Source organism: Caretta caretta, chromosome 10 (assembly GCF_965140235.1).
Source record: "Caretta caretta isolate rCarCar2 chromosome 10, rCarCar1.hap1, whole genome shotgun sequence".
Taxonomy (NCBI): Eukaryota; Metazoa; Chordata; order Testudines; family Cheloniidae; genus Caretta; species Caretta caretta.
Genome location: NC_134215.1, coordinates 44,308,450 through 44,334,723, shown reverse-complemented (window position 1 = coordinate 44,334,723; position 26,274 = coordinate 44,308,450). Strand labels below are relative to the sequence as shown.

Sequence of the window (26,274 nt, the reverse complement as noted above, 5' to 3'; positions counted from 1 at the left end):
GAACCTGGTCTTTTGTGTCTGCAAAGTGCCAGGCACAATAATGATGCTATACATAGTGAATAACAGTATTATCACCTACCTGTATGATCACTGCTGCCTGCCTCAAGTTCAAGAAGTGCCTTCTCTCCAGTATAGCATGGAACCAACGCTGCAGGAGAATAATCCTCCGGAGCACCTCCTGATGCAGCAAATCCTGCAAAAGCTGGCGCTCCCGCTCCTTCATGAAAACCTAACAGGCAGCACATGAGGAATGAAGACAATGTGTGTCATGCTTCCCCAGCCACAGGAGACACGAGTTAATGCCACAGACATCTGTATCTGGAATGCTCTCAAGTAAAGAGCTTAGCATTTGACTTTACTTTGGGATACCTATGAAAGGCTTCTGGACAGTTACCTACAGTATGTGGCTGTGAAATGTTGGATGTGTATCACAAGATATAGCAGTCGACAAGTAAATTCCCTTTCTAGAGTGAGGAGTAACTCATAACAGTGAGTTAGAGAGACAAGAAGAGCAGCTCTGTGTAAGCTGAAAAGCTTGCCTCTCTCCGCAGCAGAAGTTGGTCCAATAAAAGATATTAACGCACCCACCTTGTCTCTCTAATACTCTGGGACCGACACAGCTATAACAACACAGCATAGAATAGTAAGTTATGTGACAAAGCGTGGAGTGATTATTGGAGGCTAACTTGTTTTAAATAGCATGATCAGACCATCCTGGCTTCACAGAAAGCAACAATCTCTAGTAGTTTGTGTTGTGTATGACATGATTAAAACCCTTCTCACTTAATTCATTTCCTTTTGGTAAAGTGGGACAACAGTCGTGTCAATGCAAACGTGTATGAAAACCAAGTTACCACATACAGGCAGAGTCAGTGCAGAGTCTGAGCCGTGGGTAAGTATTTACCATTGTTCTCCCAACTTGATAATTGTCTGGACTGAGCTTTATTTTCCTGAAGAAATCATGGATGTTGTGCTTAGATGGGCTGATTCCTTGTGGCAGAAGAACATGGAAATGGTCCACAAAGTCCTGTAAAATTAGAAGCCACCAAAGTTAAATTCTAAGGGCAGTGCTATGTCACTGTTACATAACTATTTGCTGGCCAAATGAGGTATGTTTTAGTAAATTAGCAGAAACATAACTGACATTCAAGAACTGCAGTATTCAAAGATTCCTTCATTATTATAGATGCATAGATTCCAAGGCCAGAAGAAACCATTGTGATCATCTAGTTTGACTTCCTGTATAATACAGGCCATGGAACTTCCCCACAATAATTCCTAGAGCAGATTTTTTGGAAAAACATCCAATCTTGATTTAAAATTGTCAGCGCTGGAGAATCTACCATGACCCTGGGTAAATTATAGTACTGGTGACTTTCAGAATTGTATGAAAGACAAATAGGAGATACTGCAGTGTCTGCCTGCAGAGGAACACTCAAGAGATTCTGTGAAAATGTGCAGTGAATCCTGAGAAACAATCATTACCGGAGGGATTTACCAGAACCTGCAGAGTATCTCAGAAAACACAGAGCTTCACAACATTACATTTTTGATGGTTCAAACATCAGACTTGCTAGAGTCCTTGAAGATAGATACCCCAAAGTAAGAATGGGTTCAGGTTCCCTACAGAGGAAATGATAGTCCTTCCTTCTAACAGCTTTTGTAACAGCCATGGCAGTATTCTCAATGCCATAAAGAGCTGCTATCCATTCGTCTTACTACAGGAAACAAACTGGGTGGTAGCTGCTGATGAAAGAACCACACACACACAGAAAAAAATGTGATAAAACCACCAGGTAAAAAGAAATATTTCCTTTGAATAAGCAAGTCTGTGTGAACCAAGGCAGCCTCCCCGGAGCTGTGAGGTTTTGGAACCTCTGCATAATGGCTAAATGCATTTAACACTAGCAGATTATGGCAGGAAATGCCAGCTCCCTGAGTTAGGGCTGACTGGCCTGAGCAAATTATCTTCATCGAAAGGAAACAAAAACAGAAACAAGTAACAGGAGGCTGCCATATGAGCTCATTCCTAAACGGAAGAGATTATCTGGCTCACAGTTACTATGAAAAAACTTCTTTATAGAGAGCTCAATAATAAAATATTAAATTAAGAAAATGTGATTGAAAAAAGATTTACTTAAAATAAAATCGACCCATAACTATTCCACTTTGTTGATATGGCCCAACTACAGTTTAGGCAGAATTCTGCTTGGTTTAGGAACAGGCTCAGTTCTGCAGTTGGCTGTAACCTCTGATAGAGATATCTACCTTTAGGAGGTTCAGTGGGCCTAGCGCACTATAATTTCATTTCTGGAAACATGGACTTGACTCCTCTTAGGTCACAATGTGGCTGAGTGAATTCATTCTAGAGTCTAATGCACATTATGGTCTTGATTTTAGATGTGTGTGTGCAATTATGCATGAAAATTAGGTACACATTTCTGTGCAAACAATTGCATGACTGGCGGTTTTGGTTCAGAACTAGAATAGCTGAGGCTTTGCAAGTTAGAACTTAGGTGCATTGGCAAAGCTGGCCTAGCACATGACCACCCTCCATGCCTGGCTCATGTTATTCACTCACTTTTATGAACTCTAAATTCACCTGCATTTAGAAATAAGAGTGTGTGTAAAAAATGGGCCACCTCAATCTACCAGGATATGATGTTTTATCAGAAATGAATAAAAAGTAAAAGCACTTCGTCTAACCTGGAAGGAATATTTGCAGCTGTACCCAGACTGCCGAATTCGAACTGTCTCCAGCATTCCTGTGTATCGCAGCTGCCTAAGCACCAGGTTGTCACTGAACCTCAGAGGGAGCTGAAAGAGAAAAACAGACAGACAATGTTACTTCACCCAACCACAAACACTTCATAAACTCATGAGTACCTAGACATGGAAGTTGATTGAGAACATGACATGTTTTTGTATGACATACATGTTGCCAATAGTATGATATGGACTCCCAGTAACTAGTCCAAGACCACCAACTTGTTTATTACTGAACACCCATTGGAAGAAAGGTTTCAGAGTAAGCCGTGTTAGTCTGTATTTGCAAAAAGGAGTACTTGTGGCACCTTAGAGACTAACAAATTTATTTGAGCATAAGCTTTCGTGAGCTATAGCTCACTTCATCAGATGCATACTGTGGAAAATACAGAAGATGTTCTTATACATACAAACCATGAAAAAATGGGTGTTTACCACTACAAAAGGTTTTCTCTCCCCCCACCCCACTCTCCTGCTGGTAATAGCTTATCTAAAGTGATCACTCTCCTTACAATGTGTATGATAATCAAGTTGGGCCATTTCCAGCATAAATCCAGGTTTTCTCCCCCCCCCCGCACAAACCCACTCTCCTGTTGGTAATAGCTTATGTAAAGTGATCACTCTCCTTACAATGTGTATGATAATCAAGGTGGGCCATTTCCAGCACAAATCCAGGATTTCTCCCCCCCCACCCCCGCTTTATTTATGCTGGAAATGGCCCAACTTGATTATCATACACATTGTAAGGAGAGTGATCACTTTAGATAAGCTATTACCAGCAGGAGAGTGGGGTGGGGGGGAGAGAAAACCTTTTGTAGTGGTAAACTCCCATTTTTTCATGGTTTGTATGTATAAGAACATCTTCTGTATTTTCCACAGTGTGCATCCGATGAAGTGAGCTATAGCTCACGAAAGCTTATGCTCAAATAAATTGGTTAGTCTCTGAGGTGCCACAAGTACTCCATTGGAAGAAAATGGCTTTCAAGCATTACTGATCGGGCTGGATTTAAAATGGTGATCTAGTGGATAGACTCTATTATCCCACACGCCAGCCAGCTTCGTTCCAGCTCTGTTTATAAATTTATAGTCCATGATACCAATTCATCTTCTACAAAATGTAAAGGAAAAATGTTATGTACAACTAAGTTAATTTGAATAATGAGGTTTATTATGAAAGTATCTTCCTTTTTTCAATTAAAATTTCATATGGATTTTTTTTAAATTAAAGCTGGAAGCCCTAGTGCTCATTCATGGCAGACATGAATTCCAGACTTGTAAGAACTTCAAAGGAGACAGCTCAAATTATTATTTACATGATGACCAGAAGGGTCATTTGTGGTTTATCAAGAAAGAATAATATTACACGCAAACAATACCACTATACATGTTTAACAATGGTCTCTGCACACACTGACTCATCTAGGAGGTCCTTTTTCTTCTTTTCAGCCAAGCATAACAAATTCACACCCCAAAGTATTTCCAAGTTATTGTGGGTTTTACCCAGACACTTAAGAATTAAGGGTGAAAGTGCATCCTAATAAACCACTCATGCTGCAGTCAGGCAGCTGTTCTGTGAGAGCACCTTTCTTATCAAGTTCTGGGATTCCAATGAAACTCCAATGGGACATTGTGACACATCTGTATGTTGGAAGGGGACAGTGTTTGTTGTTTGTGGTGTCTGAAGCAGCAATGATTAGTTACAGTGTACCTAAGCACCACAACTGCCAGGGTTCATGTTAATGAACCATCCAAACAATGAAATCATACACCACAGTATCTGGAAACAACATAGTGAGAGCAAGACAGAGTTTGACCTTTACCTCCAATTTTATTCTCTTCAGTGAGTGTGTGGTGGGTGGTTAATGCAAAAACGGGGAATGGTGTTTTTGTTACCAAGCATTTGGCAATGATAGATCTTTACCTTTTCAGCATTAGATCGAATGCACTTGACAAAATAAGGCTCTGCTTGACCAAGAGTCTCCATCAACTTGTTGAGGGATGCCTGCAGCAGAAAACAAAAATTAAAAGCTGGAAAAAAGCCAGATGTGACCTACACTGAAGTTTCATACATTTCACCCATGAGAGGAAACTCTGAGGAAATTATTAACTGTGACAGGGTCGGGCCAGATGGCTACAGGAGAGTAATAGAAAGCAGATATATTAGCCCCAGGTTAAGCAGGTCCCTTTTCCCTGGGTAAGGTAACAGGGAAGGTTCCAGAACAATCAGGAACCATCTGGAGACAATAAAGGAGACAGGCTGATTAGAACACCTGCAGCCAATCGAGAAGCTGCTAAAATCAATTAAGGCAGGCTAATCAGGGCACCTGGGTTTAAAAAGGAGCGCACTTCAGTTTGTGGTGCGCGTGTAAGGAGCTGGGAGCAAGAGGCACTAGGAGCTGAGCGTGAGAACGCGTACTGTTGGAGGACTGAGGAGTACAAGCATTATCAGACACCAGGAGAAAGGTCCTATGGTGAGGATAAAGAAGGTGTTGGGAGGAGGCCATGGGGAAGTAGCCCAGGGAGTTGTAGCTGTTGCACAGCTGTTCCAGGAGGTACTCTGGACAGCTTCATTCCACAGGGCCCTGGGCTGGAACCTGGAGTAGAGGACAGGCCCGGGTTCCCCCCAAACCTCCCAACTCCTGGTCAGACACAGGAGGAGTTGACCTGGACTGTGGGTTCATGAAAACAGCCAAACTGAGGGCTGCCTTGAAGCTCCAAGGCGAGCAAATCCGCCAATAAGCACAAGACCCACCAAGGTAGAGGAGGAACTTTGTCACACAACTTAAGAACTGTTTCTGACAGAGCAGAAGTCAACTAAAACACCAAAGAGAAGTACATTTTATTCTAGGGTCATTCAATTCAGCACCAGCTCCACAGACATCTCTAGATATGCTAAACATGTTAAACTTGAACATTAATGTCTTTGTATCCAACATGCAGCTATAAAGACACAAATGTTCTTTTTTCACATGAATAGTTGCCTTCAGGAATAGCAATGGCAGCTCATGTGACCTATACTGTACATACTGCATTTTGAGATAGGATAGTTTCCAGTCCCACCTCGTACAATTAGACATCAGGTTTTTAGTACAAAAGGGAAATGAGCTTTGAGTTTCACTTTGCAATGATATATATTTTACTGGGAGGCCCAAGAGAATTATCAGAGGGCTGTGGGGGACAGCATAACCACTGATCTGCTTTGCTCATTTTCAGAAATCCATTATTTGGAGGACATTCCAATGAAAATGAACACCCCCTTTCCTCCAAAATCTCCATAAACATCTGACTCTACCTCACAGGGTTTTCTTGTACTGGAATCAGAGGAAGTTCTCATTGGTGCATGGTCTTAAAATGGAGTTGGCTGGTTTCTTTCAAATCAATTCTCGCAGTTTGTCTGATATCCCTTTATCCAGACTAGCCTCCCATTCTTTCATATAGCTCAATTTATAGTGAATTCCTTAGACTACGAGCATTGGCCTTTTCATAGAATGCTCCTGGTCAGAACTGTTTTGAACCGGATAGATTTTCTACCATATTCTTTTCTCAACTGAGATGCGAAAAGCTGCGGATACTGGGCGGTTAGGATTTCCTAGATTCCCATTTCTTCCTGTACTTTCTCTAGACTTCAAAAACATTTTTCTAAATAACTACCCAATGGAACACCAGTATTAACCCATCATGCAGAGGCTTTCAGATCTATTCTGGGCTTGGGTTGAGTGAGACAGATTCCATCTAGAGCGCCCTCTAGATTCATTCTCCTAGAGGCACAGCCTGGTGACATTAATGCTCTAGCAGGCCATTTGGAAGGGTCCCAGACAAACTCCATCTCATTGCTCTTGCCACTCATCTGTGGAAAATGTATGACCTCCTCATGTTGTGTGGAGAAGAGTGACTGTTTGCATGGAAATTCCAGGTAGACAGATTGAAGTTGGCTCTGCTTTTATGTTGCAATTTGTAACAAACGTGGAGCACTAACTGTGCCGAAATTATCTCTTATTTTTGCATTATTTGAACAATTTACTTAATATATGTACAATATATAACTGGATTATTTATTTATTTAAAAGAGTCTCTCAATAAAATGTCATTCCTAATCCCTCTAAACTCGCTACATTTCCTAAGTACTGTCTGTAATGAAGTGTTAATCCCCCCACCCTCCAAAAAAGTTGACATGAAGCTAAGGACAGACACGCAATCATTTTGCTTTTTGTTGAATTCCATCTTCATAGCCTTCATCTGCACTTTGGCTATTCAGACTGCAAGCTCATTGAAACTGTGGCCTTGTCTTCACATGTATATGCAAAGTGCCTAGCACACTACTGGCATGATCTAAGTAACGATACATCCTAACATCAGTTAATTATGGGGATGATTTGATTCTAATAATACAGATGCTCTAAAAGATATTCTGCTGTGTATTTATTGTATATATTATATGCATAATATATATTCAAAGGGCCACTAGGCATTATAACATTCCCTCCCCCCCGCCCCCTAATAGAGAAGGACCCAACCCATTCAGTTATTTCAAAGACTGAGGGTACATCTACACAGCAACTAGACAACCAGAGGCTAAAGAGCTGTTTCACTTCTATGTAGGCTTCTGGGCGTGGGCTGGAGTCTGGGCTGTAGGACCATGTGAAGTTGAAGAGTCCCAGAGTTCGGGCCTGAGTCGGCTGACACGGGCCTGCAGCTGGTTTTTCTTTGCTATGTAGACATACCCTTAGATTTCCCCACAATTTTCTAAAATGCACCTGTGGTCCTTCTGCATCTTTGGAGCTATATGCAGCTCTACATGATTATGTGCTTGTAAAGTAACTCTTAAAAACAACCAAAAAGCTTGTTTATTTCTCAGAATGAGCACAACATACTGGCTGCCTCCCTCTTCCCCTCTGGTTCTCGCCCTTGGAAAATGCTGGGCGTCACAACTCTAATTTCATTTAACTTTCATAAGACACAAGTATTTGCTTATGAAAATAGTCTGGTGCAAACCTGTGAAACTTTTTATCAAGAACACTGCAATAAACCCAAGAGGGCATGGGCTTGGGTCACACAGAGGAAACACAGATGTTTACTGTGTCACATTTTGGGTGACAGAGTCTGCTTTGTGGCTGCTACCCAAACAGCCAGCTTTACAGCTGCTCTATCACTCATGGAATTTTTTTTTAAAAAAAGACTCCTAAAGTCCAGGACAGAGTAGCACAGATGCATCCAATCAGAGGGAGGAGGAAAAAGCTGTAAGGAAGAATGCTATTGCACTGCACTGGCTCAAATGGTTTCGAGTCACAGCTGTCATTATCACAGCCTATTGTAAGAGCAGCAACTTCTTTGATCAGAAATCTTAAAGTGGGGCAGAAGAGTAAACATAATAAAAAAAATCAAAAGAAAATGATGCTATGCTCCTTTTTTCCCTTTCTTCTATTTACAGAGGATTTCATGCTACAATGACAATGAGCCTGTCATTTCTATCACAGTATAAATGTGGAATGATTTAGTCTCTCAAGGGGAATATTAAATTCCAAACTGGATTAGTGAGGTGAAATATGCAGTGCATTTTTGTTTACTTAGAACTAACAATTACAAGATACTCAAGTGATTATGATAACTTTTCCAGCAGAATACACATGGAAACAGGATATGGAGTTTATTTAACTTGCTGTCATTGGAGCATTTTAAGGATTCCTGGTGACCATGTATGTGACTGCAGTTAGAAAATGACTGCTCTTATCATTGCAAACAATTGGCTGGTGCACTATTTGGGAAAGACAGCACGAACGGGGAGAACACTATTGTGATTCTGTGTCACAGAACCACTTGGACCAACTTACGTAGCTATTTATTATCTATTAGTGAGGTTCTACTGGTAAATATTTTAGATCTACTTCTTGCACAAAAGAACACTCCAGGGAGTGAAGCTGTGAGCATGAAAGCCAGCTGAGGCTTACCTTTTTGTAGCACTCCCTCTTTCTCTCGGATGAGAGAGACAAGGGCACTTGTTGCATTCATGTTTTGTATAACATGTTTCCAGAAATTAACTAATTCCCAGAGAAACATTTTTGAAATTAACAGGCTAACTAGAAAATATTTTCTATAAACAAGACCACATGCCTGATTTTAAATGAAATTTGCTCTCTAATACTACCACACACTTGTGCATGTGTCTTGAGACTTGACAGCTGCAGTTTCCAAGTCTGCATCCACAGTAACTAGGGTGGAGAAGTTTTTTTAGCTTCAGTTACCCAAAATGGCAGTTTAACTGGTGCAGAATAGTGACAGCACAACAAATGCTGGCCTCAACAAAATTCACATGCATTTCTGGAGCTAAAGCAGCAGTGTTTTCCCTTTTGGGCTCTTCCAAGGAATTACATTCTAACTGGCATGAACACAAACTGAACTTGAGATACACATCATACCAATAATTACACTTTTAAATACCATCATTTTCCGAATTCTTTTATTGATGGATTCCCCAGAGAAACCCCCACAAAGGGGCCTGTTTTCAGAATTAGGTGCCAAGCAATAAGACATGTATAAAAACCTGTGCCTCATTTGTGCATGTGTAATTACCACTGCTGCATTCTGGGGGTTTTCAGTTCCTCCCCCCAAAACTGTCATGTTGCATTTGAAAATAGAATCAGGGACACTATTTGCCTTTTTTCCCCCAACACAAAATGAAATTGGCATAGTGATAGGGCCAGAGAAGGAGCTAGGCCATGTATGGGTATGTGTGTAAGAAAAATTAGGGAACTGGGAAAGGCAAGGACAGACCCCTCAAAAATCATGTTAGAGATGGAAAAGACCAGGGACTAGTCCATCCCATGGTCAATATAAGATTGCTCCCTACAATACTTGGCTGATTATTTTGTCCACTCTAGTTTATAATCCCTGAGCAAAAGGGTTTCCACCATGTCCCTTGGAAGATTACGCTAGTCTAAAACCCCAATGTCTGGAAGTTTTTCCTGATAGGCTGCCTCAATCTTACATTTCTTATTTTCATCCCACTGCTTTTTGTTATACTCACCCTAAGTAATCCCTCTCTTTTTTAGTATTTACATCCTTTAAGTATCAGTAGACATATGTCCCCTAAACATAATTGCTTAGCCAAGCTACACATACTTAGCTGTTTTCATGTTCTGAATAGGGTTAAAGAGGAGAGTTCTGTGCCTGTGAGAACCATACTTTGCATCTTGAGGACCCATGCAGGTGTTTGTTTTGAGTGCACCCACGACCAATTTTTTTTTCTCTTGCGCATCTTCACATTTGGAGTAAACACTGTAAATTACCTGGAATTGTGCACTGATGCTGGGTGGTTTCTTCTTCTTATGGAGGTGGAGAAGAGACTTTGTAATGCGATCATGCAGTGTCAGGTTAGTTAGGTGCTTAAGAGATTTCACCTCCAACAAGTGCTGCCAAAAAACCCAAAACAAACGAAGAGAGTTTTTATACAAAAAGAACTTTGACTACATATGGTCTACCTTCTCCCACTGTATCCCCAATCCCTCTCCCCTTAGGGTAATGATCCTATGCAAAGCCCCCTGCAATATTCACAACTGGGAATTTTTATGGTAGCCACTAGGCTGGTCACTGTACAGACTATATATAAAATCCCTGCTCCAAACAGCTTACAATCGAAACATGCACATAACACAGCAGGTTTGTGTAGATCACAGGAAAGGGTCGTGGGAGGGGGCTGATGAGTGACAGTCATAGGAGCATGTGGCTTTGTAGATTTGCTCCTGTATATGCATAATTTTCAGGCCTCTTTGATGCTCCAAGTTAGCAAAAGCTTAGAAGAGTCTATTTAGATTTAATGCATGCTGTGTGTTCATATATGGTATGATGCTGGCAAACCAGATGCCATCTCATGCGAAGGACCCCTTGTCTCAACTGAACAGTGAGAACTACAGAGCTGGAATCAGTCTGGCTCAACTGTGTTAGTATTATTAAAATAGGTATCTGGATTATCAGAAAGTGTTTAGACTTTACTGAATGCTTGTGAGTTGCTGCATGCATTAATCTCACTTATAAAATCTGTATCCCATATTGTAAGGTAATGCATAAGCATTTGTATTGTGAGCCTCTGACACTGTATAAATCACCAGACAGGAGAGAGACATTAACTAGTGTGAAGTGCTAGTCTCCAACAGAAGTTGTTACATCCTGGCCAACAAGAAAGGCCCATCATCACCAGATGGACTATTGTGGAACATTAAAGAGGACAAAAGATCGTGGTGCTCTGCTCTCCCACCCCATGAAGATGAATCATGCAAGTGGATTCCTCCATCAGCTGAGTTTGCAGCCCACAGCTCATGGGAGAAGGGAATAAAACCCACTAACAAGGAGGAACTGGACCTCTATGCTGTTCGGACTTTGGGATGCAAGGTTTTCTAGGCATAAGCAACAGAATGCCAGTTAGCCCTAAAGGACATATAAAGCTTGCTATAGTTTATATAGAATATTCTATTACCTTTTGAAATTTAAGACTGCAACTCATTTGTGTGTATGTTTATCTGCTTTAACTGTGAAAATAGCTCATTTCATTTTTTAATAAATCTGTATATAGTTTGTTATAGAATTGGCTACAAGAGTTGTCTTTGTGAGATGTAAGATGCAATTGACCTGGGGTAAGTGACTGTTCTTTTGGAACTGGGAGTAACCGGACTATTGATGTGATTCTTGGTGTAAGGGACCATTATCACAAAGGTATGCTTACCTGAGTGGCAAGACAGATCAGGGAACCCAAGGGGCCTGTTTTACTTCATGTTAATGCTGTTACAGTGCCTGAGGAGTTTACAGTTAATAATTGGTTGGTGAAATCTAGGTATAGAACTCAAAGCCAGTTTGGCATTTGCGGCCTGGCTCTTAACAGTCTGCCTTGTGGTTGGTACTCATGCTCCTGAGCCGCTGCAGGACAGTATGGCACATAGCAAGTGTAAAGCATTATTAAAAAATAAGAATTATAACCAATATAATTTAGTAGCTAATTCAAGGCATAAAATTCGAACAATTATGTTGCAGTTAAAGCACCTTTCTAGCCTTTTTGGGAGCAACAATAACTTTATAATGCAGTTCAGAAATCACAGACTCCCAAAATGTGCCCTATGGAAATCCTCCATCATTGTCACAGGTGTGGCTTGTGGAAACTATGTGCTCCAACTTGCTTTGCTCCATCTTGATCAATAAAATCCCCCACTGGCATGTACACTGTATTGCACAATCTGATGTTCTGCTGAGATTACATATTATATTGCAAATAGGCAACAAGGACAGGCTACTAAACCTACAATGCTCAGCTTACTCAACTCAAACAGCACAGCTCTGCCTTCTGCAGCAGCCAGACTCTCCTACTGGAATAGAGATGCAGCCCCCATGTGTCTGGGAAGTTGCTAATGGGTTCTGTAACTAGGTAAATTTTGGGAGCTTGGTCTACCCCTAATACACAGCTGTCTCTTGCATCTGCAGATAAACTGAAACATGCACACAAGGACTTGTAACTATCACCAATTATCTTAAGGATGTGGTAATCACAACGTATGACCATTGCAAAATGTATTACGTGCATACAGCAAATGAATGTGAGTTGTGCACTTAAACATAAGTAGCAAGCCTTGGTTTCATTCCTTTGAACAGGAAATTGTTGATGGAAGACAAGAGTTTTCTACTGGTTTTGGTCAGAGCTTTGACTGACTGAGAGCGAGAGAGAGAAAGTGAGAGCAAGAAATCCTCAGATGACTTTTTTCTTTGCTTGAAATACACAAGTAAAAAAAAAAGTAGTGGATTTTAGTTAGAGTGAGTTAGTTTAGTTAGAGATGGAAAAAAAGTAGTTCAAGTCCATCCCCTTGAAGTATACTGTCCCCAAACCAAATATGTAATGGCTACTTCAATTAACTCAATTTGCTAACCTCCTACGCTTATTTCTATACTTATTTAGGTATAATGTGTTATGCATCCGTACAAATTTTTCCTTTTGTTCCTATAGGAGAAGCAGCACTTGATTATTTGTTCTCTACTGTTTAACGTACAAATATGGATTGCCCTCCTCAAATTACAGCACTCACACTGAAGCTTCTGATAAGATCTCTGCATCAGAATACCACCCTACCACATTCTAACCCAACCCTTGCCATCAGAAAAAGTCTGTTCTCTCTTCACATTATTGTAATTGAGTACCATACATTTTATGAATAGACACTGCTCACTATACAGAATGATACTTGATGGGTTTGTGATTTGGTCTACTAGCCACTTGAGATGAAGTGAAACCATTTAATTCCACAATCTGTCTAGAATAGAAGTCGACAAAATGAAAGGAGAAGTCTTTGTGTTTAAAAATCTTGCACCCTCAAAAGTATTCTGTGCTTACATTTTGTGGTTCGTTTTTAATTAAATATAATTCTTATTGGAAGGCACACAGCACAAACCAGACATTCTTTAATCAAAGCAGTGTCAATAATGACCATAAAATGCTATAATTATGCCAGTGATAGATGGCGGATCTCTTCTCATCTTATGCCATCAGGCACAGTAAGTACTGTCAGAAAATAAAGGAAACAGCAGGAATGTTTAAAATGCACTTTAAATAGAATGGAAGTTACCAATATAATACAGCACTCTATTATTGTAATTAACTAATTAGAAACATTTTCCTAGGAAAGGAAATCTCCACCATGAAGGTAGATGGCCTGAAAAGTGTTCTGTATATATCAAGTACAAAATTTTTTGAGTGATCCCTGGACATTTCTTTCAGTTTACAGACTTAAACTGAAGTGGGCCCAGCAATGAACATGCAGACCTCCCTCAACCCTTCTGGCGATATTTCCTCTGTTGGCTCTCTTTAACTTCACAAAATGAAGGTTAAAAAAAAAATAGCTAGCAGCATCTGAGCAGGAAGGAGTCCAATGTCTGCACAGCTCTCTTCCAGGACAAATGAACACAACTGTCCCCGAGAACTCTGCTAACTTTCATTGCGATAAAATAAAGAATAACCTCAAACAGATCAGGCTGGAGTTGATATGCACAGCTTTCATATTACAACAGCAACTTGGTAAACCACACTTTAGAGATGAACAATTCACTTTGAATTGGCTCCCCCCAAATTGACAAAGTATACATTAAACAGAAGTTAACATTTAACGGCAGTGCATACAGTATATGTGCTGCCTTATATACTCCAGGAACAAGAGAGGTAAATGTGTTTGTTCACTCACCTTTGGAAGATTGGGTTTGGCTTTGAAGTTCTTGTTTCGCCTAAGGAAACAATAAAAGGGCCATATTAAAACAGGCATAAGGTTACGGCATGGGATTATGTATTTACTGCTGAGTTATCATTTTAACCCTCTCATGGCAGAAGCTGAGATTTCCCATTCGGAAGCCCCAATATCTTTAGCATCAGTGCCAATAGTCAAAATACCCACGTCAGAAAGAATTGACACTATTTGAGATCGTACAAATTGAGAAGAAAAAACATATTTAGTAGAATGGATACACACGAGTTAATGAAAAAGACCCTTCAAACCACTTATAGCAATGTTTTCCTGTAAGCTGCATAATAGCCAGGTTTAGTATGCATTCCACATACCCGTTTTCTCCATTTCTTTGCCTATGTGTGTCTGTGAGAGGAGAGGGTGGGACAAAAGGGAAGGTGAATCCATTCAAAAATTTGGATTGTTACAGATCGTGAATAATGGGGTAGTTGGCTGTTTGTGAAGAACAGCAAGAGGGGATATGTAGGGAACAGATTCACCCATCTGCTTTAACACACCACACGTAGTACCTTACCTATGGCTAATCTGGCAGCCTCTTCTGAAACCTATGATGAAGTTGGACTATAAATCAACAACATGGGTTAAGAAAGGGCCACCCAGGCCTCTCCAATTGAAGGAGATCATCTCCACATCTTGTTTCAGTGATTCAGTTAGTGGAAGCCTCTTCCTTCTAGTGTCACTATAGAGCACCACTGTCATATCACTTGACCTTAGCTCTTCTTACCCCTTCCCTATTCTTGTCTCTACAAATGTAGGCCTGCTCTTCCAGTGGGAAGAGACCACAGTGGAGAGAAGAGGAGCTATCAACATGGAATGCTAAGAGACTGAACTAATCATGTTTACAGTATATTTATACAATATATCCAAGCCTTGGGACATCCAAGTCCACTTGGAACTCAGACTTTTTGGACTAGCACCATGTTGTGCTGCTGTAGGTCTCTTGCCCTGGCTGTTCACATTTTTGTTATTACCCATGCAACTCAGCACACTCTAGGAATGAGGCCAAAATCCACGCCTTTTGTACTAACATGAGAATGCCGTGGGCCCTCTCCAGCAGCTTGCTGTTGGTTGAATTAACAAATATCCCATCTTTGTCTAGGAAGGAGCTAGGACTAGAGAGTCGGCCTTGTCGGATTCCCATCCTGCCAGTCCAGCCAACTCCATAGGTATCACTGTAATGAGAGACAGGTCCGTCACAATGTGCATTTTAAAAACACATCTATTACCTGGTTCTTTAACAAAAGGCTTTGAAAATAGTTATTACAATTGCTGAAAGGTTCTAAATTAACAGAGTATAAAATCGTGTGATTAGAAAACACCAATCACCAATTTTCCCCCTTCACCAATCATCCACTCCTACACAAGTTCACAGTACCATACACAAAACCTAGATGTCATCTAGTCACCTAGCTGTATTTTGAAGTATTTTTAGAATAAAATATTTATTTGGGTGAGCAGGAGCACAATAGCCTATAGTTCTTTCATTCACAAAGTGATACTTCTGATCAGTAGATAATTATATATCCCTAGAAGCACTTTGGTTAAGAGTTTAGAACTCAGCTCAGTTCTCTGCTACCTAGAATGATATAGTTTAAGACTTCTGGTGATGCCACAAAATCAGAGTGTAGTCTGGTGTCCCATACTTCACAGTCATTTCCGTCATGGAAGATGAAGGGGAAGAAAGCAAAATGCCTAAGAACATCTTGGGGAAAGGAGGTGCTATGAACTCAAGACCTTAACCCCAACACGACCAGTCTGTCACAAAGAGAATCACCACATTGCATCTGGTCTAACCTGGCAAACAAAGGATTACCTATCCAATTTTTCCTACTCTGTTACAGAGCAGAAAGTGTTCCAGAAAAATGTTCTACTGCCAGACATATGTGCCTTTAAGGTTCTGGAAGATGTGACCTAAAGTCTCTCCCCTTTAAATAAGTGGCAATCAGGTATTGTTATGTTTGGAAGTCAACTATCAGAGCCAGATTCTTGCTAATGAGAAAGGAAAACCGATGAAGTGACACATCAAAAGGGTAATTAGAGAAGAAAGTAGAGTGGTGTCAGTTGTCTCATCCCCCAAGTCCTGAAGGCCCACAGCTTGGGCCATGGAGCAATATGCCACCAAACTACTGAATACAATTGCCTTGTCATCAAATCATGGTTCCTTTTAAAACCAGCCACTAGTTTCCTGTCACAGAGATTTTTGTTCTAGAGAAAGAACAACTTCTCAAAAGTCAATCACCACAGAATCAATTCTGGCCTGGGAGCTATGACTCATTCTTTGACCAGTGTGTGTAATTTACAAACAGCTTAGGCAGAAAGGGTTTAATCGTCAGTTGCTCCCAGAATTCCATCTTCTGTGCCTTCACAGATGGGCTCTCAGCCTTAACAAGTCTCCCAATTGCTGGGCAGGGTCCTGGGAGAGATCCAAAGTGCAGGATCTTGAGCTGAGTGATGCCTCCACTCAGGCAAGTTACTTGGACTTATCTGGGCAAGAAAGGAGCTGGCATATCCAGGTCTAATGAGAACTCCCCTACTCCCCTTTCCACCAAAATTCTTTGAAAGAGCCCATGTTCTGCTCTTGACCACTTGGTGATAGGAGAGGTTAGCGGGGCCTCTTTTGAGCATGCAGTGAGAGAACTTCACAGCAAGTGCCAGAAGAGATTGGTGGGGAATGGAAATGTTGAATGGACACCAGTGGGAGGGGCAGATAGATGAATGTATGTGGCAGCAGCAATTGACCTGTATGCAAAGAGATCACCTCTCCATGCTGCTGTCTAGTTCCTACAGGTTTTGTTCAGAAGCTTGCCAGAATGGGATTTACCTAAGGAAAAGTGCATGGTCCCTAGCTGTCAGGGGAGGAGTGGTCTATATGAGAGGAACTCTTGGATTCACTGGCTGCAATGCATCCTTTCCAAGCCCTGGCTGGGGAAGGTGAGCCTGGCAGATCCTTATGCTACTACAAAAACATGGATCCAGGCAGGAGGACAACCTAGGAAATCAGAGCAAAATTGAGAATGGGCACCCGCTTCCCTATGCCCCTTGAAAGGAGATCCACTATACTGAAGCTGATAATGAGACATGGGGAATTTGAGGTGGAAAACAGAATAGGGGCAATTGGAGCAGGGAACCAAAACCATCTTATGGCTTATCTAGATGAACAGTTAGGGCATGGCAAGCGGAGATGCAAACGTACAGTGCGCTAGCCTGCTACCACTAACTGTTCATGTGGACCCAGCTACTGCACCCTAAAAGCTCCCTAGTGTGCATGGACGTACTCCTGTTTCAAAGCAGAGTAGGTCAATGTGAACTTGGGAACTTTCAGTACATGGTAGCAGGATCCACATGGACTGTTAGTGCACTGTGGATTTACACCCCAGCTTGCTGTGCACTAATTATTCATCTAGACAAGCTCTAAGAGCAGCTTAGAAGAAGACTTAGCCCATTTATTGCAAAGCAGAACGACTCAGTCTCTCCAGCAGGCAGTGCAAGAGAGTGATACTGGGAATGAAGCCCAGGTGCCTGAACATGGAATTGCAAACTATTACTCCGGGCCTTTTTCTTCTTCATTTTGTACTTAAATGGTTTAACCTATATTTACTACAGTCCTATCGATCACCGTTCAACGTAACCATTTTCCTACCATTGCAAGGGCCCTCGGCACTTGTGCACCTCAGTCCCTCCTGTTGTCTGCCCGTGGTACATAACAGTCTAGTCTCCTGAGTGCTGGGATTCTTTAGTCTAATTTTATTGGTTGGGTTTAGTGTGCGGGTGCTAGGTGGCGCTGGTGGCCTGTCATATACAGGTGACAGTTTTCAGAGTAACAGCTGTGTTAGTCTGTATTCGCAAAAAGAAAAGGAGTACTTGTGGCACCTTAGAGACTAATCAAATAAATTGGTAGTCTCTAAGGTGCCACAAGTACTCCTTTTCTATATACAGGTGGTCAGACTAGCCAATCTGGTGCTCCCTTCTAACCTTAAACTCTATGGCTCATCATAGTATCTGGCCTTTGAACCCTTTAGATTGAGACAGCACAATTACAAAGAGACTCTCCATGAAGTCTGTGAATAGAATTTTAAATTGCATTAAAAGAGAAGAGAAATGGTTATTCACTGTAACGGTGGCTCTTCAAGATGTGATGCAGACATGTATTCCACTTAGGTGGGTGAATGCCCACTGCACAGGAGCTGGAGAATTTTGTTTGTTTCTTCTTTGAGTAGATGCAGCCATGTATTCCACTTAGGTGACTCACAATCAGTACCCACAGCAGTCGAGCTTGGAGACTACTTAAACAAAGGACTGGAAGGCTGCATTCCCAAAGTTTGCATCTGCTCTGGATGCCACTGTAGTAATGCCATAATGGTTCCTAACCGTATGTACGGATGACCATGTGGCAGCCCTGCAAATGTCCAATATTGGAGACATCACTTAAGAATAACATTGATGTAGCTTGCACTCTCGTAGAATGAGCTTACACCCACCGAAGGGCAGGGTCGAAGCTATTTCACATGCAGCCTTAATAAAGGGTGTTATCCACTTAGTAATCGTCTGGAGAGACTGCCTCTCCCATCCACATACAAGATAAACAGATGAGGCAAAGCACAAAAAGGTAATCATAGAATCATAGAATATAAGGGTTGGAAGGGACCCCAGAAGGTCATCTAGTCCAACCCCCTGCTCGAAGCAGGACCAATTCCCAGTTAAATCCTGTCCAAGAAGAAAGCTAGACATCATCTGACATCTAACCTGCGAAGGCGCTGCTTCTCAGGGGACAAATGTGGCTTAGAAAAGAACACGGGTAATTATACCGCCTGGTTCAAATGACAGAGACCACTTTAGACACAAATTTTGGGTGCGGCCGCAATGTCACTGTGTCTTTGGAGAGCTGCATGTAAGGAGGCGCTGCCATCAAAGCCTGAAACCCACAGACTCTCCTTGAGGATGTTCTCACCATCAGGAATGCAGTTTTTTTGACACAAGAGAGGAAAGGGTCAAGATGCCAGAGGCTCCAATGGAGGTCCCATCAGAACTGCTAAGACCATGTCAAAGTCCCACAAAGGAACCAGTACCCGAACTGGCAGATGGAGATGAAGAATTTCTTTTAAGGGTATGTCTACACTACGAAATTAGCTCCATTTTATAGAAGTCGATTTTTAGAATTCGATTTTATACAGTCAATTGCGTATGTCCACACTAAGCACATTAAGTCGGCAGAGTGCATCCTCACTACCGTGGCTAGCATCGACTTACAGAGCAGTGCACTGTGAGTAGCTATCCCACAGTTCCCGCAGTCTCCACTGCCCATTGGAATTCTGGGTTAAGCTCTCAATCCCTGATGGGGCAAAAACATTGTTGCGGATGGTTTTGGCTACATGTCGTCAGTCGCCCCTCCCTCCATGAAAGCAACCGCAGACAATCGTTTCATGCCTTTTTTCCTCGGTTACCGGTGCAGACGCCATACCATGGCAAGCATGGAGCCCGCTCAGCTCACCATCAACGCTGCTGTTGTGGGCAAGTCTACTGTGGGGGCTGCTGTGATCCAAGTAGTCAATGGAATCATTGATGTTCTGTTATCAAAGGTAGTGACTCTGGGAAACGTGTGGGTCTTTTTAGATTTTAGGTGCATCATATTCCTGTCCTTTGTCGCTGTTGAAGAAGTCTTGCAGCCGTACATTCCAGTCCGGTTGGCGCTGTAACACCTCATAGCACTTCTGTGGTTGACACGTGTAACAGCTCCAGGGCTCTTGCTCTTTTGCCTTGGCTGAGGTAGCTTGCCCTACCAGGACCTCAAAGCATTCGACACAGAAGCAGCTGCAGCACCTGGCATTGCTACACAGCAGCAGCTCCTGGGTGCCTTCGCAGCACACAGTGCAGTAGGACTGCTAGCCATCCTCGTCCATGGTGTGTGGCTTCACCGCTTCCGCTGCAACTCTGCTCTCCTGTAATTCTGCAGCAGACGGTGCCGTCCTCGTCAGACATGTAGCTTGGCTGGGGGTTCTGGGAACGTCTTCCCTGCCCAGCTCCTAGCAACCTCCAGGGCATTGTGTACAGCTCCACTGCTTCCACTGCAACTCTGCTCTCCTGCGAGCTGGAGGCTTCTGCCTCAGGCTGCTCTCCCAGCCGGCAGCACCACATGGTTGCACCTACCTCAGCCTACCCCTTGCTCCCATGACTCATGAAGCCTGGACAGTAGTAAGGAGCAGTTCAACTATAGGCTGAGCAAGTGCAGAATGGTGGTAGAATGTGCCTTTGGACGTTTAAAAGCTCGCTGGTACTGTTGGTCAGACCTCAGTGCATCCAACATTCCCATTGTTATTGCTGCTTGCTGTGTGCCCCACAATATCTGTGAGAGTAAGGGGGAGACGTTTATGGCGGGGTGGGAGGTTGAGGCAAATCACCTGGTGTCCGATTTTGAGCAGCCAGACACCAGGGCGAGTAGCAGAGCACAGCAAGGCACACTGCACATCAGAGAGGTTTTGAAAACCAGTTTCATGACTGGCCAGGCTTCAGAGCGACAGTTGTGTGTGTTCCTCCTTGATGCAAACCAGCCCCCTTTGCTGATTTTAATTCCCTGTAAGCTAACCACCCTCCCCCATTCAAAATAAAGTAACTATTGTTTTGAAACCATGCATTCTTTCTTTATTAATTTAAAAAAAAAAGAGAGATAACGGACAAGGTAGCCTGGGTGGCGTGGGGGGGGGGGGGGGGAGGGAAGGACAAGGCCACGTTGGTTATTGTAGCCACACTAAAAATCAAACTGAATGACAGCCTTCTGTTGCTTGGGCCATCCTCTGGAGTGGAGTGGCTGGGTGCCCGGAGCCTTCCCCTGCGCATTCTTGGGAGTCTGGGTGAGGAAGCTATGGAACATGGGGAGGAGGGTAGGCGTTATACAGTGGATGCAGCTGGGGTCTGTGCTCTTGTTGGCTTTCCTGCAGCTCCAACAGACGCTTCATCCTGTCCATTTGCTCCCCCAACAGACGCTTCATCATGTCCATTTGCTCCCCCATTAGCCTTAGCATTGCATCCTGCCTCCGCTCTTCGCACTCATTTAATTCTTTCCTGGCCTCTGCCACTGAATGCCTCTATGCATTAAGCTGTGCCCTATCAGTGTGGGAAGACTGCATGAGCTCGGAAAACATGTCATCGTGAGTGCGTTTTTTCCACCTTCTAATCTGTGATAACCTCAGGGACGGAGATGATAGGGGGAGCGTAGAAACAGTCTATGCTCTACGATTCTGAGGGGACTGCATGGTCACCTGTGCGGCTGAGTTTGCCACGCTGACCAAACAGAAAATAAAATTCAAAAGTTCCTGGGGCTTTTCCTGTGTACCTGGCTAGTGCATTCGAGTTCAAAGTGCTGTCCAGAGCAGTCACAATGGAGCGCTGAGGGAGAGGCTGAGGGAACTGGGATTGTTTAGTCTGCGGAAGAGAAGAATGAGGGGGGATTTGATAGCTGCTTTCAACTCCCTGAAAGGCGGTTCCAAAGAGGATGGATCTAGACTGTTCTCAGTGGTAGCAGATGACAGAACGAGGAGTAATAGTCTCAAGTTGCAATGGGGGAGGTTTAGGTTGGATATTAGGAAAAACTTTTTCACTAGGAGGGTGGTGAAACACTGGAATGCGTTACCTAGGCAGGTGGTGGAATCTCCTTCCTTAGAAGTTTTTAAGGTCAGGCTTGACAAAGCCCTGGCTGGGATGATTTAGTTGGGGATTGGTCCTGCTTTGAGCAGGGGGTTTGACTAGATGACCTCCCGAGGTCCCTTCCAGCCCTGATATTCTATGATTCTATAGCTCCCGGAGGCCAATACTGCCGATTTGCGTCCGCACTACCCCAAATTTGACCCAGCAAGGTCGATTTTAGCGCTACACCCCTCGTTGGGGATGAGTACAGAAGTCGATTTTAAGAGCCCTTTAGGTCGACGGAATGGGGTTGGTTGTGTGGACCAAGTCATTTTTAAATCGACCTAACGCAGCTAAATTTGACCTAACTCCGTAGTGTAGACCAGGGCTTAGAATCTTGCTACTCCAGCATTGGAAAATACTGATCTCCCACTAACGGACAGATGAAACACTGAGATTGCTGCTAGCTGCACTTTCAACGAGCTAAGCATAAAGCCTGTTGACTGAAGATGCAGCAAGTACTCCAAGATGTTCTGGATGCAAGCCATTGTTAGTTGAACTCTGCAAGCCAGTGACCACATTGAAAATGGCTTCCATTTTGCCGAATACTCCATTCTGGTAGAAGGCTTTCTACTATTGAGTATGATGAGCCGAACAGCCACTGCATATCACTCTTCCTCTTCATTCAACCACAGGGCAGCCATGCAGGGAGATGAGAGTGGGATGCGAAGTACCACTGTGATTCTGTGTGAACAGGTCAGGATGGGGAGGAAGTGATAGGGGAGGCTGAATCGACAACGCAAGAAGGTAAAAAGAAACACCACTGCCACGGCCACGCCAGGGCAATGAGGATGAGCTTGGCCCAATCCACTTTCAACTTGAGGATGACCCGTGGAACAATGAGGATCAGACGAAAAGCACATAGGAGCGTCAACTGGCAGCTGAGATAGAAGGCATTGGTCAGGGAGCGCAGACTAAGCCCCCTCCCCTCTCCCCCCCGAGAACAGAAGAGCCAGCATTTTCTTTTGTCCCTTGTAGCAAATAGGTTGATCATTGGGATGCTCCAAGCCACGAAAATGATTCGCAGAATGCTGGGCTTCAGGGACCACTCGTGACTCAGGGAAAAACTCCTGCCGAGATGGTCCATAAGGTGATTCTGGGCCCTGGGCAAGGGATCGGCTCTGGGAGAGATACTGCCCTTGATGCAGAACTGCCACAGCCTGATTGCCTCTTCATGGAGCACCCTGGAGTGTGCTCCCCCTTGCCTGTTCAAATAATACCTTGGGGTGGCATTGTTGTTAACTATGTGAACAGCTAAGCTGCTGATGTGGTCTAGAAAAGTGTGACAGGCATTGTGGATGGCCCAGTGCTCCAGCACATGGATATGCAGTGAAGCTTCCTGCTCCAACCACGGACTCTGAAACTTCAGTGACCTCAGATGTATTCCCCAACCCATGAGGGAGGTGTCGGTGACCACAGTCTTGGCTGGTAAGGACCGGATTAAGGGAACTCTCATATTCATTCCCCTGAGCTGTCCACCACTGTAAAGAGTCCAGGATTAGCAAAGGAAGGAGACCAACCTATCCAGGGGGCGAAGGATTGGACTGTAAACTGTCCTGAGCCACACTTCAAGAGGGCAAAGGTGCAGCCTGGAAAATTGAACCAAACTGCATGCATATTTAGTTGGGGATTGGTCCTGCTTTGAGCAGGGGCTGGACTAGATGACCTCCTGAGGTCCCTTCCAACCCTGATATTCTATGATTCCCAAAAGCCTCAGGCACATGTGAACTGTCGTGTAAGGTTGAGACTACAGACTGAGACAAAAACTTTTAGAGGCTATTAGGGCCCCATGAACTCAATTTTCTGAGTGGGAACCAATGTTGACTTCCCAGTGTTTAGGATGAGACCCAGACAGTCGAATAAGCACAGCATAACGCATACATGAGAAAGAACCTCTTCTCTGGACCTGCTCCTTAGTAACCGGTGGTCCAGATACAGGAAGACATGGATTCCCTTCTTCTTGAGGTATGCTGTCCTTTTTTAATAAAAACCTGGGGGACAGAAGACAGACAAAGTAAGGATGTTTACTGAAAACGGTGGTTCACTACGATGAGCCAGAAGACACTTCTGTGGCTTGGGAGGATCACCACATGAAAATAAGCATCCTAAAGGTCCAGACCAGCAAATCAGTCATTCTGAGTCAATGAGGGGAGGACAGCCAATAGGGTGACCATTCGGAACCTCACATATCTGATATATTTGTTGAGCCTGTGCAGGTAGCCCTAAAATCCTTGAAGGAGTGCAAATTTTCATCAGGTTTGTAAAAAAAAAAAAAGCACCCAACCTCTATAGCCTGCTGCATGTTGGAAGCAACACCCAAATTTTCTAGCTAGGATGCGCTTTTCATAGGCACCACCGAGGCCTTCACTCTGCCTGAAGTATATGCTACAACAAGCACGGACTGCAGCGATGTCTTGGCTGCCAAGCAATGTTCGGTAATAAACCTCTGAAATTCCACCTTGGAGGCTTCGGGCAGCTGTTCTGTAAATTTAGACATAGTTATCCAATTTACAAAGTTGTATCTGGACAACAGTGCCAGCTGGTTTGCCATTCACATTTGTAGGGAAGAGGTAGTGTAGATCTTTCTACCCATTGAGTCCATCCATTTAGAGTCTTTGTCCTTAATAGCAGACTTAAATCTGCCCTACTAAGCTCTGTTTGCTGAAGTTGCAACCAGGGAATTAGGGGCCGGTTGGGAGTAAAACACCTCAAATCCCTGCATTTGGACAAAGTAACATTTTTCCAAATGCTTTGCCATAGGTGGCACCAAAGCTGGTGTTCTCCAAAGAACATTTGCATGCTCCAGCAGCACATCATTAATGGGGAGAGCCACTTTCTCTGGGGCAAAAGGCTACAGGGTGTTTATGGGTGTTCTCCTGCAGGAGCTCTACCTGGATGCCCAGGGAAGCAGCCACACATCACAAAAGATCCTGGTAGGCCTTGAAATCCTCAGACACTGAAGGAGGAACCAGGTACTGCTGAGTTGTCCAGGGACAATGAAGAGGCCATTAAGTGCACCGACAACAGGTCTCAGTCCAGAACAGGTGGACCTGGATGGGACAGCTCCAGAAGCTCCACAAGGGGAAGAACAACCGATGTCTGAGCTTGAGGCGGGTCAACAGTCCCAGCCACCGATATGCCCAGTGATCTCGTCTTAGAGCAGGATGAGGATAGCAACATCCGTGATCAAGGAGTGTTCCAAGGGGGCCACTGGGCACAAGGGTAAGGCATTGGTGGCCAGAAAGTCCTGGATACAGGTCAGGTGATGGAGAGCAGGAGGAGGAACGCGACCTGGATGTCAAGGAATCTGGAGTTTCAGGGGATAAAGGTGGAGCCAGCCTTGAACGTGCGAACCGGTTTGACTCATCTGTTGCCCACAGTGAGGAAGGGACCAGCGTTGTTGGTGGAAATGGCACAGCCAGCACTGAATATGCCTAAGTCATCTCTGCTGCTGGGAGCTGTGTCAGTACCAAAGTCAGCAGTGGTACTGATGCGGCCAATGGTGCTGAGATGGAGAGCAGGGAAAGCTGCCACAATAACATCAGTGCTGCAAAGTGCAGCCGTGCAGAGGAGTCTCCTAGTGCTGAGGAGGTCCCTTGTGCTGAGCCTGGCAATGGCCTCACTTCCACAGTCTGCAGCAAGGGATTATCAAGATGCGGTGCCAACAGACCAGAAGGTTCAGAAGCCCATTCAGGCAGCAAGACCGAGGATGCCATAGTCCTTGTGAAGTCTTGGACCTCGGTATGGAAAGGCAGAGGAGGTCCACTGCCACCTGATATGTCACCGGTGCAGAAAAATAGCAGGTACTGGCATTGCCCTCACTGGTACTGGACTCAATGGACGCCCAAGAGCCGGAATCAGAGTCAACAATACTGGGTCTCCCACACCTCTACACAGTGTGGGGGAATAGTTGGAAGGACCTGCTCCATCCCGGATGCCGATAATAGCTGTACTCTTCATGGAGGAGAAAGAAGAGTCTCCACGAGAAAGGGAATGGTCTCGACTAGTCTTATAAGAACTTTTCATCAGTGTACTCAGTGGGGAGTGGGTTCTTCACCTCTTCAGAGAGGCGCCAGTTCCAGAGCACAAGCCAGTACCACTCACTGAGATCAATGGCAGCCTCCAATCCGACGGAGGCGCAGTGGTGGCCTGCTCGAGAAGGTACAGCTTTAGGTGAAGATCTCTAGCCACTTGACCCCGTTTTGTGAACAACTTACAATTCAAACACTACTCTGTGATGTGAGGCTTGCCTAAGCAGAGCAAAGACCTTGTGTGAGGGTTGTTGTTAGAAATCATCCGCACACACAACGGACAGTTTTGAACCCTGGTGAGGACATCACCAGGGAAAATAACTAACGCGAATACTAAGGATACTATCCATATACAACTAGAACATTTAAGTCAAAGCTAAAGGATTGTGAGGTTAAGCAACACACAGAGCTCCAACTCCAGCCATGGGCGGGAAGAAGGAACTGAGGGGAGGTGGTGCTACCTCAGAGAGCCAGGGAGGGGCTATGGTCATGATGCGCAAGTGCCACCACTGCTAGGCAAAATTCTCCAGCTCCAT

The 26,274-nt window shown here is 43.8% G+C and overlaps 1 protein-coding gene across 12 annotated transcripts in view; it reads right to left on the bottom strand.

The window, feature by feature from the left end:
* MYO9A (myosin IXA) overlaps positions 1-26,274 on the bottom strand; it is a 469,743-nt gene that overhangs the window by 47,653 nt on the left and 395,816 nt on the right. For all 12 annotated transcript variants that reach the window (XM_048865609.2, XM_048865604.2, XM_048865610.2 and 9 more), the window contains 7 exons: positions 15,059-15,202; positions 13,974-14,013; positions 10,050-10,172; positions 4,688-4,768; positions 2,707-2,817; positions 905-1,027; positions 80-229 (listed from right to left, as the gene is read on the bottom strand). In XM_048865609.2, coding sequence (XP_048721566.1) covers positions 80-229; positions 905-1,027; positions 2,707-2,817; positions 4,688-4,768; positions 10,050-10,172; positions 13,974-14,013; positions 15,059-15,202 — 772 coding nt within the window. The remainder of the gene's footprint in view (positions 1-79; positions 230-904; positions 1,028-2,706; positions 2,818-4,687; positions 4,769-10,049; positions 10,173-13,973; positions 14,014-15,058; positions 15,203-26,274) is intronic.